This window comes from Artemia franciscana, chromosome 12 (genome assembly GCF_032884065.1).
Source record: "Artemia franciscana chromosome 12, ASM3288406v1, whole genome shotgun sequence".
Taxonomy (NCBI): domain Eukaryota; kingdom Metazoa; phylum Arthropoda; class Branchiopoda; order Anostraca; family Artemiidae; genus Artemia; species Artemia franciscana.
Genome location: NC_088874.1, coordinates 37,533,731 through 37,548,603, shown reverse-complemented (window position 1 = coordinate 37,548,603; position 14,873 = coordinate 37,533,731). Strand labels below are relative to the sequence as shown.

General features: G+C 33.9%; 1 protein-coding gene across 1 annotated transcript in view; it reads right to left on the bottom strand.

Annotated features, from left to right (window-relative positions):
- The window catches only part of LOC136034075 (LIM/homeobox protein Lhx5-like), a 63,162-nt gene extending 54,113 nt beyond the window's left edge, over positions 1-9,049 (bottom strand). The window contains exon 1 of the mRNA XM_065715195.1: positions 8,812-9,049. Within this exon, the coding sequence (XP_065571267.1) occupies positions 8,812-8,984 (173 nt within the window). The 5' untranslated portion in view covers positions 8,985-9,049. The remainder of the gene's footprint in view (positions 1-8,811) is intronic.
- Positions 9,050-14,873: the final 5,824 nt, after the last annotated feature.

Here is a 14,873-nt window from a genome sequence, read left to right as displayed (position 1 = left end):
GTCAAAAAAGTAGCCATCGAGTTCGCAAAACCCCATGGCCCTACTGGCTATTCAATATAATTTCATTGCAGTGAATTTTAAATGTCTTAGTATAATCGATTTTAAGGAATATTTTTATCATGCTTTTAAATAAAATTATATTCGCAACAAATGTCAACAGCACTAACAAGCACTATGGCAGGATTGGGGGAATTAAAAAAGGCTTCGACAGTCAACGTTGATTAAAAAAAAAGGTCCCCTTGATAGCATCCATTGGTGGGAGGGGGTCCATTGAAAGGGGGAGAGGAGTACTGAAGGAAAAATCTCCGCCTAAATTTTTAAGTAATACCTCTTTTCGTATTTTAAAATAAAAAATCATAAACTGAAACAAAGTTGTTCTCTTTTAGATTTTGAAAAGTAGTTATTTTTGCATTAGACTATTATTAGGCTTCCTGGGTAAAATTTTAAGTTTCTGGATAAACCTCTTACATAAAAGTATTTGCAAAGGGATATTGCATTCTATGTTTCTCTGTTGATATGTTTTAATTAAACATAAAAATTATTCCATAACACGCTTCTGCATACAACCCATAAAACAAAAAAGGACCTACCCCTCGTCTTAGAAAACTGGCAACTCAGTGTAAGCAGCTTATTTATGTTTCAGCCAAAAATGTTGGCACAGCAGCATTAAGTCTAACATTCTGGGTAGATTAACCCCACGCACCCTTTGAAACAAAGAAAAAGACACCGACCATCTGCTTTTTGACTTGTTCGCTATTTTGAGGATCACTGAGAACTGAACTTAGGGTCCTGTTAAGGGTGTCAACATTTCATTTTGCTTATAGGATTATACGGGGATAAAGAAACACTTGGAATTTGTTTGCATTAAAAGAGGGTTAACATAAGGCCTGTAAGTGAAACCATAGAGATTAGGTTAAAGGTCATAAATAATACGGGTGACAGAAAAGCTTAAAGTCGGTTTTGATTCTCAGGTTATCACCTGCTTCCAGGGACGCGTCCATAGGAGGCCTCAGGACTAGGCTCCTTCCCCCGCGAAATCCCAATTCTCTTGAATTTCTAAGAATTTGCTATTTAAATCATCATATCTAATTATATTTTTAATTGTCACTCCTTAATGATTTTTGTAGCCCCCCTTCCCCACCAGAAAAAGCACCGAGATGTGATTTTCAACCAGATTCCCAAGGTGAAAAAAAACAGTAATAAATTTAAGTGTTTTACGTATACTATGACGGAATTAAAGAGTAGACTCAAAGCCATACAAATATATTCCATAACCAGAGAATACTATTGTTTTTTTCGTAGTTCACAATCTGTTAGAGCCTTAAAACTGTTTGAATAGTTGTTTTTGTTCTAATTACATTTGTTAACTTTTTAATACTTATCTCCCATAACAAAAGAATAAATATGGCTATTAAAAAAAAAGCGTTTTCCAAAACTACTACGACTTACAGTAAAATCTGAGCAAAAACAATGATTTATTTTGCAACAAAAACCTAATTATGAAGTTCTACAGGAAAAACTGTAGAAAAAGCAGGGTTAACATAAAAGGGTTAACTTAAAAGAGGGTTAACATAAGACCTGTAAGTGAAACCATATAGATTGGGTTAAAAAGGTTAAATTCGGTTTTGATTTTCAGGTTATCACCTTCATCCAGGGACGTGTCCATGGGAGGCCTCAGGAATAGGCCCCTTCCCCCGCGATATCCCAATTACCTTTTAAAAAAAATAAAGTTGAGAGAAAGAGTCAAACTTTAGCGTAAAGAGGGGGGCATTGAGAATGGAAAAGCCCCTATAATAGCCTATACACAGTAATTTCTGTTCATTTTAAGTTTTAATGTCGCTCCTTACTTTCAGTTAAAAAACTTGTTTTTTTTTCATTTAATTACAGAGAAGATTCAAAGCCATACAAATATATTCTACAACCAGAGAACACTATAATTGTTTGTTTTGTAGTTCATGATCTGTTAGAGCTTTAAAAACTGTTTGAATAGGTGTTTTTGTTTTAATAATATTTGTAAAATTTTAATACTTTTTTTCCAAAAGAAAAGAAAAATTACGGCTATTAAACAAAAAGCCTTTTCCTAAACTGCTACGACTTACAGTACAAACTGAGCAAAAATAATGATTTATTTTATAACAAAAGCCTAATTACGAAGTTCTACGGAAAAACTATAGAAAAAGCAGAAAAAAGTTTTTCGTGCTAGCTTTAAGTCGAACTATCAATTGCTGACGGAAAAAATGGAAAAATCTTACCCTCTCTAATCAGTCAAATAGTGCACGCGATGTGATAAATCACGAAGGAGTTGAAAAGAAATGGAAAACTATGTTTTAAAAGTATCACGAATATTAGAAATGGAATAAAGGTTACTCCCCTATTGACCAACTTAAAAATGTATTTACTCTTCAAAACAAATGAATGGATTCCTATTGAGACCCTTGACATTTAAATGCAGCTGACATCCATCGTTTCTTCTGCAAAACTGTTCACAATATTTTTTTTAAAGCTTGAAAAAAAATGAAATGCATCATGATGTTAGTTTATGTTCGCAGTTTCTTTTTTCAAACGGAAAAGCAAATAAATAGCAAACATTTAGTCTCTTTTAACTCACCCTATTGACCAACTTATAAAATTTATTTACTATTTAAAACAAATGAATAGATTCCTATTGAGAATCTTGACATTCAAATTCAACCAACAACTTATTTTTTTTTCTATGAAATTAATTACGGATGTTGTTTTGTTTTGGAAAAAAAAATATTGAAAAAATAAGACAATACATCGGATTGGATTCAGCTGACAGCTTTTTTTTTCTTTTCAGGAGAAAAAGCAAGTATATAGCTATAATTTTAGTCCCCTCTGGAATTATTGGAGACCATATTAAGGGAAAATGAGAGATGAATGGATATTCTATGAAGCTGTAGCACTCAGGTTCCAAGCCTATTTCAGATTCCCCCTCTGAATGTTATACAAGTCAACGAAACCGTGAATCTTGAATGCTGAATCTTAACATGTAAAATGAAATTGTATCCATTTCAGTGAGGCTACATTATTTCTAAGTAGCTAATTTAAATATAATATTAGTTTTTATATAGCCCTCTATGAAATATAGCTAAAAGGGGAATCAAAATGAAAATTCCATCAACTAGGTGAGAATCAAAATCCTGGGAAAAGACCATGAAATGCCTAATGTATCGAAGTAACAGACTCGGACATTCCCTGGTCTAGCAAGGCCAGCTCTGTTGTTACATCTCCGAAAATACCATAAGATATTCTTTCTCGTTGCCGCAAGGGTCAGTGCATTCTTGGTTCGTAGTGTCATCACTTACTTTCTGGTGTGCCAACGTTTTTGGCAATTAAATAATTATTGACCCAACTGCGGTAATATATATGTAGCCAAACATATAGAAGTACGAGTCTCTCTTGTTATGAGAGTATGTCCTTTCTCGTATGTCTCTTTGTTATGTTTATTAACGTTTATACACATTAATTGGATAATAAAATGATTGCCAATTCAACGGAAATAGACATATATTAAATTTAACGGTAATTAGTCGTATTGTCAATTAAATTATTTATAATTCTGATGTGGTAATATAAACGGTATTCAAACCCCAACGTCGGTATCATTACAAGTATGTTATTTTTTTAATGTAAACACATTCACTGACAGAATAATAAATTGATAGGGATATTTGACGAAACATTTTTGTAGGTATTTGACTGCTGATAATAGCCAATTAAATGTACGAGAAAGACTTTTTCATATATCTGTTTTGTGCTTATTTTCTTACGTGTAAGATGTTTCTTTTGATATATTCTTTTGTATTTTTCTAGTAGCAAAAATAAAAACGTAACAAAAATAAATAGTAATAAATTTTCATCCGTTTTCTAAAGCCCCCCCCCCAAAAAAAAATCCTAGATACATTCTTGGTAGGCGCTATACAAAAGTTCTTACTTTTGCAAGTGAGAAAAGGGAGCAACATACATTTTGGAAAAAAAATGACACTTTCGTAAGTATAAGAAACAAAACAAAATGTGGCAGATTCAGCTAATCGGTAGGATGTAGCCAAAGGAATTGGCTACAAACCTTATTTTAAAACCATTTTATTAACTTAATTGTAACTATTTATTCCAATTAGCTAAACCTTAGGTGTAGTCGTAGGGCTGGACGGTTCATGGAACAGAAAGGAATTCTTTATCGAAAATATTACTCCAGTCTAAAGTAGAAAACTATCGAAGTCCTTATATTTATGGCTACTTACCCTTAGCAAACACAGAGGGCAGAACCGCTGCCTTGCGGTGCCCACCATTGCAGCTAGAATCGCATAAGTGTGGACAGAAGTCCCTTGGCATCTGGAGTTTGCCTTGTTAGTAGCCTAACTAAATTTCAAGGCCCTAATGAATAAAACCCAGTTGGTCCTTTATTTTCAAAATTATTGATAATCCATTAAAATTCTTTTAATGGAATTTAGATTTCTTTTAATGGAATTACCCCATTTTTAAAAATGGGGTTTTTAAAGGCCAAATGAAAATATTGACGAAAACACGGAAAAATGGCCTTTAAAAACCCCATTTTTGATCGTTTTCTTTCTTTATGTTATGGCAGGCCAATATGGCCTAAGAAATTATCTTTAAAATTCTTTACTTCTGAAGCTGGGTAAAAGAAGCTATATATGAACAAAAGTATACAGACTATTCTTAGTTGTATAGTTTTAACTTTACACAACAGTTCAAAGAGTATGGATCAAAAATCTCGCAGGTGACAAGAGTGATGTGAAAGCATTCCAAATGCAGATAATTTTATATTATTTAATTACCTGTACTTTAAATATTTTTCAGTATTTAGTGTTAACTATTTTTAAGTATTGAGTATTATACTTGAGTATGTAAGTACTAATTCCTTTAATGCATATACTTCTTACAGTATTTAAAATGCATTATAATATTAATTCCTAGATTATACATATTTAATTACTTTCTTAAATATTCAAACGCGGTGAAATTTTTGAATGAAGAAAGGTACTATGTTTCAGTCATAATTTGGCTTCCCAGTTTCCGAATAATTTTTTGTTCTTAGCAGACATGTTTTTTTTGCTGAAAAAATCACAAATCGCAAAATCTCCAAAGTCCTTCTTTGGGTGTTTTTATTAAGTTATAAGTTCTTGTAGGCTATATATGTCTTTCAAGGTTTTACAAATATTACAATTAAAGTTGGGTAAGATATTATTATTATGTTTCTCTGGATTATATCATAAGCTATTGGTGATGAATTTAAGCTGACATTTAGAAATAAATTAAATAATGTGGAATACGTCAAAATAGAATTGCTACAAGTCAAATCTTTTATTGGTTAGAATTAAGAATGAAACTGAAAATATAGTCCAACAATATAAATGTGGCTTCATGGTGTCTGCTGTAGTATCAAATTGTACCTAGATAAATGAGTTTAGCATTTAATGATCAAAACTCATTCTCAGGAAAGCATAGGTTTATAGCTAAAGTAAAGATTTGGCCAACAGCTTCAGAATAGCAGTTTATTTTTTTGTAGGATAACATTTTCATTAAAGGATAAAAAGCTAAATTCACCATCAATGATTACTCTTTTTTTATTTCAACTTTTCAAACCTATAAATACTACACTTCTCTTTTTTGTAGCTACTGCTTTTGGATCCCGAGCTGCGGTAGCTCACAGTCAAGTCAACCGACGTTTGACTCGAAGTTTGAAGAATCCCGAAGGTGGAAAATTTACTTCTTTGTTAGTAAGGCAATTTCCAGATTGTGTTCGGGAATTTTCAGAGGAACTTACACGGAATTCTTCATAGATACGTTAAGACTCTGCTTGTCAAAAAGTCTAAAATATAAGTGTCATTTCCAGCATCCTTTACCAACTACGGACTGACTCTATTTGGGGATTAAACAAATATAAAATTTCAACTGAAAGTAAGGAGCGACATTAAAACTTAAAAAGAACAGAAAGTACTAAATAATGACGAAGACCACAATACTTTCTTGATGCTTAAGAAAGTATTACTTACATGGAGGGGGTTGCCCCCTTCTCAACGCCTCACTCTTTACACTAATGTTTTTTTTTGGGGGGGGGGGCTTATAAAGAAGTGTCTCATTGTTCTAATTAAACGCCTGTTGTGTTTCAGGAGCTATTCTTAAGGAATTGGGGCGAAATTCAAACTTTAGCGTAAAGAGGGAGGTGTTGAGGAGTGGGCAACCCCCTTCATATACGTAATAATGTTTGTTCATTTTAAGTTTTAATGTTGCTCCTTACTTTCAAAAGCTTGCTTTTTTTATTCAATTTCTGATTGTTTTTTTAAAATAATACAAGGAAATCTGGCCTCACCTCCGCGGAGAAACCCCCTCCCCACGGAAATATCCTCTAGACAATTCAACCCCTGTGAAAATATACCCCGGGCAATTACTCTTAACCACTCCGTGCTTGAAATTGAGACGGAAGAGAGAAAGGAAGACACATAAAAAGAATTTTGCATAAAAATACTGGCAAGTTCCTGCAGTGTATAATTTCCCCTGACAATTTCATTCCTTGGAAACTTCCCTCCCCGTGGAAAAAAAACAGCAGAAAGTTTGCCCTTCTCCCACCCGAAAATGTATGCATGCATCCCAATACCAAATACTATGCGTAAACAGCGGGCAAATTTTATGACTTAAAGATTTTCCCCTGGGACTGTGCGGGGGGGGTAATTTTATACCCAATGACATAGTTATAAACAACAAAGAGAGATAAAACTCTACAAAAAAAAGACAGTGTCATGTCTGGCCAGTTCGGCTTAAGAACTTTCAAATGACATAGTTGTTAGGCCTTTCAACTATAATGAGCAAAATGGTTATCTCGAAATTTACATCGGAAGATTTTGGGAAAATAAAGCACAGGGGAGGGGGCCTAGTTGCCCTCGAATTTTTGGCCGCTTAAGATGGGCACTAGAACTTTTCATTTCTGTTCATGTGAGCCATTTTCCTATATACTAGGGACACTGTATCGATACGACCACCCCTGGGGGACAAAAACAATCAAATAAACACGCATTCGTAATCTATCTTATGACAAAAAACACAAAATTCCACATTTTTGCAGAAAAGAGCTTGAAGCCTATTCAGTACTGTTCTCTGATATACTGAATCTGATGATGTGCTTTTGATGATGATGATTTTATTAATATTACTTGACTTTTAGGAGGGTTTTCCCCTTTTTTGAAAATCAGAAAATTTTCTCAGGCTCTTAACCTTTGATGGGTAAGGCTAAACTTAATGAAATTTATATACTTGAAATCAGCATAAAAAGCCGATTCCTTTGATATGTCTATTGGTATCAAAATCTCAAACAGTTTCAGTTACCACATAGCCGGGTCGCTCCTTACTAGGGTCAGCGTGCCAACCACTCAGCCAGGACGGCATTTATTAATAAAATAAAAGAAATAATCCTTCTGAAACGGACTGATGTTATCATGGCTATGGCTCTAGCAAAAAATCTAAATTTGATTTTTTTTTCTTTCAAAAAAAGTTCTAGATAAATAAATCGCTCTTATTATCATATCGCTTTCCACTCTCATCCTATCTAAATTTGAATTAAACAATTTCCTTCAGACGCAAAAGTAGATTGATAAGTGTTATTAACTAGTCAATTTCAAATATTTGATACAAAAGCAGAACTTATACAAAATGTATATAAATTTATATTATAAAAAAGAAAAAAATGACAAAGTTGCAAATTGTTCAAACGTAATTTGATATTGCTATGTGTATTAACATGTTTTATGCTTGCTTGTTTACGCATTTGTGTTTTAGATTATTCAATTTTACAAAATGATTATTTATGTTTTCTTCCTTTTAAGTAATTCGGCAATTTGAAAAGATTTTGTGAATGGGTTCAAAATTGCATTCAATACTATTGAGTTCAAGCGATCCAAACCACCCCCCCCCCTTTTCTGTTCTTTCTCTTACACTTTTCACATCACTTTGACCGTAAAAGTAGCTATTGCAGCATGGGTGCAAATTTTGTACTTGTGAGGGGCCACAGCAACCTTGAAGTGCTAATTGTAGGGGGCTAAAATCTCACAAAAGAAAGCACTAGGTAGGATGCAACAGCAAATTCATTAATTATTTTTATATTGACACCTAAATATATTCAAATGATAAACTCCTTAAGGCACATACGTATTCCTTTTTATTCGGAGGAGGGGCGGTTGAAATTTCAGACAAACACAAACAGTGGATAAACTGTATAGAAATTATAAGAAATTGTATTAAAATCGCAAAGTAATCCAGACTTCGCAGATTTGGGCCCAAAACATTCTCATGCTTCCACGCTAGATTCTCGTCCCTACTGAAAAATCAAAAATTTCCGCTCATTTTTTGCCCATTCACTAAGCAAATAATGACGAAGACCACACTGCCTTTCTATAATACAAATACAGAAGAGAGAATAGTGAGGAATTTTTCCCAAGACAGTGAACCAACAAAAACTATTTGAATATTTCGGCCCTATATATAAGGGCTGTCTTCAGCAAAGAAAATAATAAACAATAACACACTTACAATAAAAGTTATTGTTTATTATTGTTTAGTTACTGTTTATTATTTTCTTTGCTGAAGACAGCCCTTAGATAAAGGGCCGAAATATTCAAATAGGTTTTGTTGGTTCACTGTCTTGGGAAAAAAGTCCTCATTATTCTCTCTTCTGTATTTGCATTCACTAGGCCTTACTCATAGACAAGATAATGGAATTCTGTAACAATATAAATATTACTAAACATAATTAGCCAAAAATAACATAAAAAATCTTACTCAAAAAAATCTCTGCGACAGAAGAGCTTGCCGTCCCGCGAAAAGCATCGCTCAGCAAGAGAAACACCACAATCAAAGCATCTAACACAATCAGCATGCCAAGTTCTGTCTAATACAGTAAGTAAAAAGCGATCAAGTATATTCCGATCACAACCTGCACAAGTCATGATCATCGTATATTCACACCCAAAAATTTCCCCGTCACAGTGTCGACAAAACAATTTGAGATATCACACTAAACGCTAGATGAGGAACAGTTGGCTGTCGATGGCGCTGCTACGTTAAAGGCGGGGCTTATATTATACTGAGCCACTAGATTTATCCAATACGGTTTCTCATTGGTTGAATTCTGAAGTCGGCGGAGCCAGTAATATGAAATTTCTCAAGAAAAGAGAGTTTGCGAATGGGATAAGTCTTAAGTCTTTACATCTCATCGTATATCATAATTTCTGGAGCGTTTTTTTAAGCCGCGGTAAATGTTGCATATTATTAGGGTATTTTGTATTGGTAATGTATATTGAAGCTTTAGGCTACTGTTTGAACAAATATCTGAGACACATTCTCAAGGCTGAATGTCGAATAAGAGGCCTATCATTGACAAGATTAACTAAAGAAAGGAAGGAGCGGAGGCGAGATGATTATTTACTGTTAATAGAACTGCTAATTTTACAATACTTGGTGTTTGGTTGGGTTTTAAGCATTAGCAGGGTAAAACAAAGATGATCTGTCCCGTATGCAGGGACTTTGGTACCGTGAGCCTAAAAATGTATCAACTTTCGGACCAGGGTATTATTTGAAGAATGTTCTAAAAACTTTGGGACATTCGTAAATGTTTATTTGTTTCATTCTTAAAAGCAAATTGTTTTGGTAGGTATGCTTTTGAAGCAGATGAACTATATTTTTAGTGGGTTATTTTTCTGTTTTTTTTTATGTGTTGTTTTGGGGTTTTATATTGTAGTGTTTCATTGTTTATTTTTATGTTGGTTTCGGTAAACGGTTTCATACTCTATACTCTTTTTCTTTTTTTTTTAGCAGATCCTTGCAAGCTCCACTTTTATTGTGGTATTATATAAAATTAATTATTTTCAATAAAATTTTTCTACTACTAATACTACTTCACTTTACCTTACCCCTTCCAATCCATGCATAAATGTACATATACTGTAATTACATTTCTTAACAGCACTACCCCTTTTCATCTCCACTTGAAAAATTCTCCCCCTTGTAAAATTCTAGAGTTTGTCATTCGATATTATATATATATATATATATATTATTGCTTATAATTTATTTACAGTAGTTGTCCCAATTTTTTAGGACTTCCTTTGGTCTTAACAGCTACCTATAATTTGACTACTTTTTTGTTATTGAGCTTGCGTTAAACCGTGAAATGGCGACTCCTCTCTCCCGGAACATTCCGTGCCTATACAATAGTATAGGCTATAGTAGTATAGGTAATAGTACAGGTTATATGTTATATGAGGCTATATGTTATTATATGAGGCTATGTTTTGTTATATGACGCTATATGTTGTTAAATGATGCTATATGTTGTTATATGAGGCTAAATGTTGTTATTCTTAGTTAAATGTTGTTTCTCAGTGACACAACTAAGGATAGCCTATCTCCCTATATTCGACCAATTTTAGAGTATGCATGTCCCGCGTGGGGCCTACAAGTCAATAACACTATTTACCTATGTGACCAGCTTGAGTCACTACAAAAAAAGCAGTCAAAGTAATATTGTGCGATGCTTTTACTGAACATAAGTTAACATTATCCACTTTACAAATTCCCTCTCTTCAAGAGCGTCGTCTCAGTTTGATCCTTGAATTTGGCCAATATCTTCTCAGAAGTGATAAACACAGATCGATACTACCACCAGTTTTACTGAAACATCGAAGTACTAGGTCGAAGAACATTAACAGATTACCAGCACCTCCTTCACGTACAAATCGTTTTTCCAACTCATTCATCCCTTTCTTTGTATCAAAGTATAACAATTGTTGATTTTATCCTATTTGTCTTCTGATTTTTTTGTCGTTTGATTTAATCTTTTTTTTTTTTTTGTAAGCACAAGCGCCATTTAGTTTTATGACTACGAGAGATTGTGCAAATAAAACCGATTCTACCAATTCTACTATATGCTATTATACGACGCTATATATTGTTATATGAGGCTATATGTTGGCAAATAGCGGAACGACGATATCAACGTTCATAAAATAATAATCCAAGGCCCCCTTTGCTCCTCCGCTCATATATATGAAAATCCTCAGTCAAACAGTTCGTGGTAACGAACTGCAGTAAGGAGCGACCCGGCTCAATGGTAACCAAAACTCTAAAAAATGGAATTTTTATACCAATAGCCACATCAAAAGAATCGCATGTTAATGCGGATTTTAAATATATAAGTTTAGTCAATTTTCATCAAGTTTAGTCTTACCCATCGAAAGTTACGAGCCTGAGAAAATTTGCCTTATTTTAGAAAATAGGGGGAAACACCCCCTAAAAGTCATAGAATCTTACCGAAAACCACACCATCAGATTCAGCGTATCAGAGAACCCTACTTGGAAGTTTCAAGCTGTTATCTACAAAAATGTGAAATTTTGTATTTTTTGCCAGAAGGCAGATCACGAATGCGTGTTTATTTGTTTGTTTTTTTTTTTTTTTCCTCAGGGGTGATCGTATCGACGCTCTTGTCCTAGACTGTTGCAAGAGGGCTCATTCTAACGGAAATGAAAAGTTCTAGTGCCCTTTTCAAGTGACCAAAAAAATTGGAGGGCACCTAGGCTCCTCCCACGCTAATTATTTTTCCAAAGTCAACGGATAAAAATTCTGAGATAGCCATTTTATTCAGCGTAGTCGAAAAACCTTATAACTATGTCTTTGGGGAAGACTTACTCCCCCACAGTCCCCGTGGGAGGGGCTACAAGTCACAAACTTTGACTAGTGCTTACATATAGTAATGGTTATTGGGAAGTGGACAGACGTTTTCAGGGGGATTTATCGGTTGGGGGAGGGGTTGAGAAGAGGGGGACATGCTGGGGGAACTTTCCATCGAGGAGTTTGTCATGGAGGAAGAAAATTTCCATGAAGGGAGCGCAGGATTTTCTAGCATTATTTAAAAAAAAAAACAATGAACAAATAAATATGAAAAAGTTTTTTCAACTGGAAGTAAGGAGCAGCATTAAAACTTAAAATGAACAGAAATCATTACGCATATGAGGGGCTCACCTCCTCCTAATACCTCGCTCTTTACGCTAAAGTATTTTTAGTAATTTCAACTATTTATTCTACGGCTTTTGTGATTCAGAGGTAGTGACGTGGGGTGAACCACTCAAATATGTAATAAAAACATGAGAACACAAAAGTTCGTTACGTAAGCTAATTTATAAGTTACGTATATCTTTTGCTAATAGAAACAGTCGTAAAAAATTAGTTCTAAGTTGCCTTTTTAAGTAACCAAAAAATCGGAGGGTAACTAGGCTTCCTCCCCCGCTCCTTTTTTCCTCAAAGTCATTCGATCAAAACTATGAAAAAACCATTTAGCAAAAAAAAAAAAAATATACAAATTTCGTTTTAATTATTCCTCTGCGGAGAGCAAAACATGCATTGATTCAAAAAAGTTCAAAAATTAAATAAAAAAACAAGTTTTTTTTAACTGAAAGTAAGGAGCGACATTAAAACTTAAAACGAACAGAAATTACTTCGTAGGCTGCTTCCTCATCAACGCCCCGCTCTTTACGCTAAAGTTTTTTACTGTTTTAAAAAGCAGATTTGAGAGAAAGAGTCAAACTTTAGTGTAAAGAGTGGGGCGTTGATGAGGAAGCAGCTCCTTTCATATACGAAGTAATTTCTGTTTGTTTTAAGTTTTAATGTCGCTCCTTACTTTCAGTAAAAAACTTGTTTTTTTTTATTTCATTCAAACAAAGAACAAGTTGCTATCTTTGCGCCTAAAAGTACGTAACTCCAATGTGAGTAGACCACCAAGGAAAGACCATTGGGTAATACCCCGGTCCCCATCTATATCTATTTCTATTAAGAAAATGACTAAGATAACATTTTTGGCAATTTTTATTTGAAGCTTTTTAATAAGATGACGATACGCTCTTGACGATTTAGTATATGCTTACGATTTTTATTTAAAACGACTAACATCTATGTCGGTAGATAGTCCAAATGCTGAATGATAATTTTGCTGTGAACGAAAAACAGAAGAAAAATTGAAAACATGATCACAAAAGAAATAAAAGAGGATAATTTTCACATCAGTGAATTTTCAACATGAGTGAGAAAAGCAAAGCAAAGCAGCTAGGACCAGTGCCAGATAGTCTCCAACGCTAAAAAAAAAGAAATATAACCTTTTGAAGTACTCAGTAAAAAAGAAACAGAAAAAAGAGTCGCCTTATTACACGAAGCTGTATTATAAACAACCAAATATTTTTTTTATTTTTATTTGAAATACCATTGAAAAATCAATAAAAAGGACAAAATTACCTCCACCACCCCCCCCTCCAAGATTTTGGAAAACAGATTTGACTTTTTTTTTAAATATTGTTTTTTATATGGTATTCAGACATTGTGATCCGGGAGGCAAACACAAAAGCTCAAGTGTGTACAAAGCGTATGGGAAACGTAAAAAAAAAATAAAGAGAACTCTAATATTCATTTGATTGCGGAAGGGTAAATAAAAAAAGCCCCCCCCCCCCAGTGTATTTTCCAAATGGTGGTGCAAAAGTGCAAAATCTAGGGAACATTTTTATATTTATATGCTTTTTCTATTTTTATTGGAAAATACCGTTGAAAAATCAATACAAAAAACAAAATTACCCCCTCCGCCAACTAGATTTTGGAAAACAGATTTTTTTTTAAATATTGATTTGTATATGCATATACGTTTATTCCTCAGAATTCTTCCTTTCTATTAGCATCTTTGGGTCAGAGCCTTTAAGGGAATTAAATAAAAAAAAAAGTTTTTTTAACTAAAAGTAAGGAGCGACATTAAAACTTAAAACGACCATAAATTACTTCGTATATGAAAGGGGCTGCTTCCTTATCAGTGCCCCGCTCTTTACGCTAAAGTTTGACTCTTTCTCTCAATTCTTCTTTTTAAAACAGTAAAAGACTTTAGCGTAAAGAGCGGGGCGTTGATGAGGAAGCAGCCTCTTTCATATACGAAGTAATTTCTGGTCGTTTCAAGTTTTAATGTCGCTCCTTACTTTTAGTTAAAAAAAACTTTTTTTTTATTTAATTTCTGGGCGTTTTTGAATCAATGCATGTTTTGATTTTGGCTCTCCGCAGAGAATAATTAAAACAAAATTTGCATTTTTTTTTTTTTGGCTAAATGGCTTTCTCATAATTTTGATCGAATGATTTTGAGAAAAAAAGAGCGGGGGAGGAAGCCTAGTTGCCCTCCAATTTTTTGGTTAATTAAAAAGGCAACTAGAATTTTTTATTTTTTACGAATATTTTTATTAGTAAAAGATCTACGTAACTTATAAATTAGCTTACGTAAAGAACTTTTGTATTCTCATATTTTTATTACATATATGAGGGGGTTCGCCCCCTTGTCAGATCCTCGCTCTTTACACTAAAGCTTAAATTTTGTCCCAATTCATTAAGAATGACCCCAGAATCACAAAAGCCGTAGAATAAATAGTTGAAATTACTAAAAATACTTTAGCGTAAAGAGTGAGGTATTAGGAGGAGGTGAGCCCCTCAAATGGGTAATAATTTCTGTTTGTTTTAAGTTTTAATGCTGCTCCTTACTTCCAGCTGAAAGAACTTTTTCATATTTATTTTTTCATTGTTTTTTTTTTTAAATGATGCTAGTAAATCCTGCGCTCCCTTCATGGAGATTTTCTTCCCCCATGACAAACTATCGATGGAAAGTTCCCCCAGAATATACCCCTCTTCTCAACCCCTCCCCCAACCAAAAAAATCCTCCTGAAAACGCCTCTACACTTCCCAATAACCATTACTATATGTAAGCACTGGTCAAAGTTTGTAACTTGTTGCCCCTCCCACGGGGACTGTGGAGGAGTAAGTCGTCCCCAAA